We start from the raw sequence: 6857 nt of genomic DNA on the forward strand, positions 1-6857 counted from the left end.
AGTAATCGTGAAGTTTTAAGGTAATACTACAAAAAAAGGGTTAAAATGGCGGTTTTTTAAGGTAATTACGGCGGTTATAACCGCCATTATTACCGAAAATGGCACCCTAAGAAACGCCAGAATTCTGGGTGCCATTCTGGTTATTGCGGCGGTTTTCTGAAAACCGCCACAATTCCCTGAGTTAAAACGGCGGTTTTTGAATAGGTTAAAACGGCAGTTCAAACTGCCGTTATTTCCAAGGTTAAAATGGCGGTTCTTTGATAGGTTAAAACAGCGGTTTGAACCGCCATTATTACCCTAACAGATTGACGTTTTGGTTGGTTAAAACGACAGTTCAAACCGCTGTTATTTCCAGGGTTAAAATGGCAGTTTTTGGATAGGTTAAAATGGCAGTTTGAACCGCCATTATTACCCTGACAGAGTGGCATTTTGGTTGGTTAAAACGACATTTTTGAACCGCTATTTTTACCCTAACAGTAGCGTTTTGGTTGGTTAAAATGACATTTTTGAACCGCCGTTTTACCCTGACTGACATTTTTTTATTGTTTAAAAAATAATTTTTACCGTCATTTTTATCGCGTTAAATAAATAATTGTGATTAAAATTTCACAATAGGAAAAAATCATAATCCATAAATGAAATATTATATAACTCATAAACAAAATATTAATACAATATATAATTTTTTATTATTGAAAATCAAAAGTAATAACTCCTGTACAAAACCTTGTCTTACTAAACTTACTAAAATACAAGCATTGCAATAAACACTAATCAGTCAAATCTACCATCCAGTTTCCTAAACTATGTTAATATCTAATAATGTATTTAAACCATCTAATAAGTGCTGTTTTTACTACTTAGAATATGAATATACAAGACAAGTAACTTAGCTAAGTGTTGATGAATAAGATTTGGAGGCCAAAAGTTTTCTCCTTTTGTAATTAACTTTAAAACAAGCCTGCCTTGGTTTCTTGGTCTCTTCTGTGAGTTTCATCCCGGGAACTTGCTCCAACATCTTTGTTTCTTGCTCCAACACTCCAACTTCATTATCCAAACTCATATCTTACAAAGATTTGTAGAAACCTCTCCTGAAAGCTGGTTCTTATTGAAATGGTTGCATTAGATTACAAATGCAATTCAAAACAGTTATTATAAGATGAAGAGAATACTGCTTCTTAAATCAGAATGATTTTATCCTTTATATTCAAAACAATTCAAATACCTTACTGATATTGTATGAAGCTGCAGTGGTGATAATTAATATAATGTTAAGACCATATCATAAGGACTACTACAACATATGTTTCTTGTACGGAAGCCTTTGTGTAAATGAGCAAAACAAAAACAATATAAGAAAACTTACCTTTACAGCCAAAGCTTTTATGACCTCTTTTGCTGCTTTGGACTTAGCAGCTTCCTCCTTTGCTACAAACCAACTCTCCTCAATTTTCTGTTGGCACTCTTGTATCTTATGGTTTTTGAGTTCACACTGTTCTTCAAGTCTCTTTAACTATCAAAAGAACATGCATAAGAGAACACATTAAATGCACAGTCAGATATTTTTTAAATACGCAAGTGAACAGCACTGGTTAATTTGCTACTCAGATATAGGAAAATCAGAATGAGAGGAATGAAATGAAGCAACCTAAAGGGCTAAATGTTGACCAGTTATCCTAACGGAAAATGCAAAAACAAATTTTACAAATTTGAATTATAGTTGAATGCTGGAGATACATACAGGAATATATTCATTTATAGAAATCTCAACAGGATAATTAACTGTTTCTTTGTCACAAATGCAGCATGTAGAACATTGAAACAAAAGTTACCTCAGCTCTCAGCCTCTGAACTTCTTCAATGAGCATCTTATCAGATTATATTTTATATCAATTATTTAGATTAAAGTTTATAATTTAGAATTTCTAATTAGAATTTAAGATTCAAAATTTTTAGTTCATACATGATCCAAAAAGCATAGCCATATCCCAGGAGTCTTTATCATTGATATGCTGCATGTGAGCATGACCAAGATATGTCCATTTGCAAGCTGTGGTGGACAAACTGCGAGTATCATCTCCAGTTGCCCTAAAAAGGTACCAGAAATAAATCAAGGCTAAGCAACACTTGACTCCAACATAGAATGACATTGAACATCAAGAATAACAAAATAAATAAATAAATAGATAAATACATAAGTAAGTACCTGTATGACAACCAATCACTTAAGTCCATCCACCTGAAAACCAAAGACCAAGACTCTTGCAAGTTTTCCTAAGGGTTCTTTTCAGAAATCAGGTGAAGTAAGGTTCTTCTTGTCTTCCATCAGTGGAAACAATTGCCTCAAGTAGTGAAATTATTACCTCAACAAAATAGAGTACCGAGCCAAGTAAAGATCCTACTACCGCAAGCAGTGTAAAAACAAATAAATTTAGGCAACTTTTACAAATAAAGTGAAGGAATCCATAGCATTTCTATAAAGAGACAATCAAATATCCAAAATAAATATGATTAGAATTTTATTTTGGGAGTTGAATCATTCTACTTAATTAGTAACCATCCAGGGGTATATGGAAGAGAAACTACAGGAACAGGAACTCCAATATCAAATATTGTTTAACTACTTCAATATCAAATATTGTTAAACTATTCAGGGATAGGAACTCACATTCAGAGGGCATATCTTCAAGTGAAGAGATTCAACATCAATAATGAAGCAACCAATGAATGAAGTATCAACAGGCCAGACAAAGTCATCATATGTCCTAAGTATCCTTTCATGGACTGCAGCATCAAAAGCAAAAAGAAATAAGAATCAAGCTGTGTTACAATTTCATAGTACAATCCTAAAACTGCTATTACAATCTCCTATAATAAAATTTCTAAGAATTGTTTATCCTATATAATATTACTAAATGTTTTTAAGAATTGAATATGGTTTACTAACTCTGATTGCTTAGTTTGCATCTTATAGATAGCAGCAATATATATTTATTGTTGCCTCTGTACTACTTGTGGCATTTAAATTTTAGAAAAGAGAAAGATAATTAAAAGAAGAAGAAATTATGGCCTACATTACCTCACAGAGAAGGACAAAATAAAACCCAAAATTTAGTTATAACAGAACATTATCATTCAAGTTTAGATACCAAATTTTCAGATAGATTAGAGTTATCAAGATCCCTGCAAAAAGTAACATAAGATGATCAATTTTATGGAACAAGTGGTTAAGATTTCAGCGCAGAGGCAGATAACAAATAATATTAGAAATAATATCCTTACTAAGACTGCTAGTTAACCTTCTCATTATTTTTGTAGATAACTAGTGAAGTGAATGCCTACTAACCTCAACTTATTCCCTTTAAGTTTGATAAATTATTATTCATAAATAGTGTCGGCTAGTGAAATATCTAATTTAATTAGGAACTCATAGATACAGTGATGATTAATAGCAGTGAACAAATAAAATTGGTAACTTGATTATTAGGAAAAGCTAATACTAGTGGACACAAAAGGAAAAAATTAACAAATTATAAATGTTAATCTCATGAAAAGCATATCATGATGAGAGCAACTAGCAATAAAAATTAACGAATCTCTCTACTTTCTAATTTCTTGCATTGTCGTGTTTATTTAGGATTATACAATATCTTCCACCATGTTCTAAAGGCCGAAAAATAATACTACTAATAAACAATAAAAAGAAAAAAAAAGTGCCAAGTATTAGTGCACCAAATTTCCATTATATTATCCTTCACTTTTAGTTTTCTTTTTAGTTTTTTGACGGTAGTTTTGTCTAGGACTCTAATTCTCCTTTATATTATTAGGATAAAGACAAGTCTCTTAGTCTTAATAATGTTCATTTATTAATAAGTATTTTCTCTCTCTGTATTTGAATTATTGAAAAAATGACCTCAAAAATAATATCAAAGGACAACCATAACGATTTCTGAATTCCTTTACAAATATTCAGTGTTTAATCATTTCAAGTCTTTCTTTCAGGAGAGCCAGAATGAGCAGTGACACACTCCACAGTCCTAAACCCTCTTCCTCTCTTAGTGAATGAGAACAGCAGCAGAAATAGCAAACATGCATCATGTTTAGAATAGCAAACATGCATCATGTGTTAGCAAAATACACAAACAATACAATGAACATACACACAGGAATTCTGAACGAATAATAAAATAATGATATAAAAATTTAAGATGAACTCAACAACTTACAAGAGGAAAAACAACCACTACTAATATCTGTACTGCACCAATCTCAAGACATGTACCAACTATTGGGAAACCATTCCTGAAAAATGAAAGTCCAACAGCAGCAATAGTGGGGGATACAACTACAGGATTGATCAATCTGAAAGGAGATCATAAAATGAAGTTCATTATCAGTTACACAGAACAGAAAATCTAAGACACAAAAAAAGATTAGGAAGAGTGATTGAAGTTCTTAGGAAAGTAACAGGTCATAGCTCCATAACAGAACAGAGGCATTAAGGAATCAAATTAAGAAAAACAAAGGAACAAAATGCAGAGGTTGAACCAAAGAGTAAAAAAGTGATGAATTTCAAACCTGACAAGAACAAAGGAACAAAATTGATATTCTATTTTTCGGTGGATTAATAAGATCAATACCTGGATATTAGGATTGTTTTCCATAACAACTCAGTAATAGGAGAACAACAACAAAAAATTGACATGATCAAAACATTGCTGTAGGACGGTACAAAACACCATTAAGACATAAATTGACGATAACAAAATGCAGATGTTGAACCAAAGAGAAAAAAAGTGATGAACTGCAAACCTGCAAACCTTGCTGTAAGTCTAGTGGAAGATTAGGAGGAAACAATTTCACAAGCTCATTGCTGGCAAAGTTTTGATAAGTGCATTTTCGGATAAGCGAGCGAAGGCATGCCAAGACCTATCATGACTAACTCACCATCAGAATATACTACACAAACTGCAACATAATCACTCATATTTCAACAACTTATGACAAAATTGAGTAGCAAAACATATCAACTTCAGAAGAAAAAACACACACAATTTGAATAACACCTTTACACTACTTGAATTGCTTCCTTTTGCTTGAGAAATAAAGAGAACCAAATAGAAGCAAGCAAAACAGAGCAAACATAGTTCAGTTATTGCCTCATAAACTAGTTCTCAATCTGCAAAACAAAATGGTTCCAAGTGCCTAAGAAGCAAGTCCAAAATCAAAGAAACAGCTCAACCAGTGTCCAATACACACATCAAAATAACAAAAAAGTGGTGAATTTTTTCTCAAAGAAAAAAAATCTTCTTTTACATATAAACCACAACCATCCATAATCAATTTTGTTCTAACTAATCTGTTTTGAGCTGAGTCAACTAATTTTCTACATTCAATGTGATTGGACCGCAATACTCTTTGAAACCTCTTCACTTTCTTTCGGTCCCATTCGAAACAAAAACCACTGGAAGTTTATTCAATAAAGCATATATAGCATATATAGCATGGTTTATTCAAGGGTTCAGTTAATGCAAAAAACATTGAACAGAGCAAGGGCAGCAGAGCTAAACAACTACAGAGATTACTCATTTATAGCTTTGCTTAAAAGAACCAAAAAAGAACCAAAAAGGCAAATAGAGAAATTGAGATTGGAGCAGTTTTTTCTGAGATCTGAGATCTGAGATCAGAGATCAGAGAAACACCTTAATAGAAGTAAGCAATAGAAGATCTGAGTTCAGAGAGAGAAAGAGAGAGGAGGGGGGTAAAGTTACGAAAGAAGACCTGAGATCGTCGTCAATCACCCCCGCACCAACGTTAATCCAATGCTTCAACGGAAGACCCAAAAATCCCTAATAGAGCTGCAGAGAAACAAAAAATCCCAAAAATCAGCACCAAAAGCAATTTTGAAACCCTAACCCAAACAAAAACAAAGAAATCGGTGCCTTCTGGAATCAAAATGCTGAGGTCAGTAGCCACTAGAGCCTTGCCTCTCGCCGGAATCTTCGTCTCCACAGCACAAAAGAAAAAACAAAATAAAACAGCATTTCAGTTTCAGTTTCAGTTTCGGTTTCAGTTTAACTTGAGAGGGAGAGGTACCTGGAGAGATCGTAACCGCCGGAGAGAAGAGAAGCCCTAGAAGGAAGAACGGCGTGGTTGGAGAGCTTCTTAACACGGAAGAGATGAGAGCGTCGTATGTTCAGAGAGGAGAAGCCCTAGCTAAAAGGAAGAGCGGCGTTGAATGAGCCTAGGGATTACAATTTCTTTCTTTTTATATGCGTGTAAAAACGGCAGTTCAAAACCGCCATAATCACCAGAACTGCCAAAATATATAAAACCAATTATGGCAGCAGTAAAAATTGCCATAATGTTTCGATATTATGGCGGTTCTTTAAAACCGCCTTAATATCAATGCCATTTTAACCCTTTTTTGTGTAGTGTAAAATAGTTATTTGACAAAAATGTGAGGTTAAGATAGTAAGAATTGAATAATAAGGGTAAGATGGACATATTATAAATACAATAGAAACAAAAAGAAAATTATGAAGGAAAGAGGCATAAAAGTTTTTTAAGAAAAGATTAAAGGACACAATGATAATTTATTAAAAGATTAACGACACAAGTGTCCCCTTAGAAAATTAAAGATTTATAATAAGATTGCATCATAAAGTAAGAGAAGGGAAAAACGAAAATTTATTAAAAGACTGGAAACAAAAGGATCCCACATTGAAAATGAAACAATGTATTAAAAGTTTAACACTAAAAAAAGGGGTTAGAAACATTAAGATTTCAGAATGTACGCCTTTAGTGTATGCCTGGCAAGAGTAGCGGTTGCATCTCTCTTGTCCAGTGCTTGGTTG

The 6857-nt window shown here is 33.2% G+C and overlaps 1 protein-coding gene across 20 annotated transcripts; it reads right to left on the bottom strand.

Annotated features, from left to right (window-relative positions):
• Positions 1-666: 666 nt before the first annotated feature.
• LOC112765992 (uncharacterized) lies at positions 667-6244 on the bottom strand. 20 transcript variants are annotated; one of them, XR_011875187.1, is made up of 12 exons: positions 6097-6244; positions 5943-6006; positions 5782-5858; positions 4813-4929; positions 4227-4362; positions 3080-3183; positions 2669-2784; positions 2364-2398; positions 2207-2274; positions 1964-2088; positions 1367-1513; positions 667-1098 (listed from the first exon to the last, which is right to left on the bottom strand). XR_011875187.1 is itself a non-coding variant. In XM_072222790.1 (11 exons), the coding sequence occupies exons 7-11, from the start codon at positions 2679-2681 to the stop codon at positions 1500-1502; spliced, it is 258 nt and encodes an 85-aa protein (XP_072078891.1). In that variant the 5' UTR covers positions 2682-2784; positions 3080-3183; positions 4227-4362; positions 4813-4929; positions 5782-5858; positions 5943-6006; positions 6097-6244; the 3' UTR covers positions 667-1499. The 20 variants fall into 20 exon arrangements, 8 of the variants coding, with proteins under 8 accessions (XP_072078891.1, XP_072078892.1, XP_072078895.1 ...); XR_011875179.1 differs by having other exon boundaries at positions 2364-2401; XR_011875188.1 differs by lacking the exon at positions 3080-3183.
• Between the last annotated feature and the right edge of the window lie 613 nt (positions 6245-6857).

This window comes from Arachis hypogaea, chromosome 17, assembly GCF_003086295.3.
Source record: "Arachis hypogaea cultivar Tifrunner chromosome 17, arahy.Tifrunner.gnm2.J5K5, whole genome shotgun sequence".
Lineage (NCBI taxonomy): Eukaryota > Viridiplantae > Streptophyta > Magnoliopsida > Fabales > Fabaceae > Arachis > Arachis hypogaea.

Excerpts from the sequence above, each read along its gene's own strand:
- LOC112765992 (XM_072222793.1), bottom strand. Across the intron at positions 2,275-2,363 it reads CGGTACTCTATTTTGTTGAG|GAAAACTTGCAAGAGTCTTG; the intron begins GTAATAATTTCA and ends AAGAACCCTTAG. Across the intron at positions 2,089-2,206 it reads AGTGATTGGTTGTCATACAG|GGCAACTGGAGATGATACTC; the intron begins GTACTTACTTAT and ends GTACCTTTTTAG.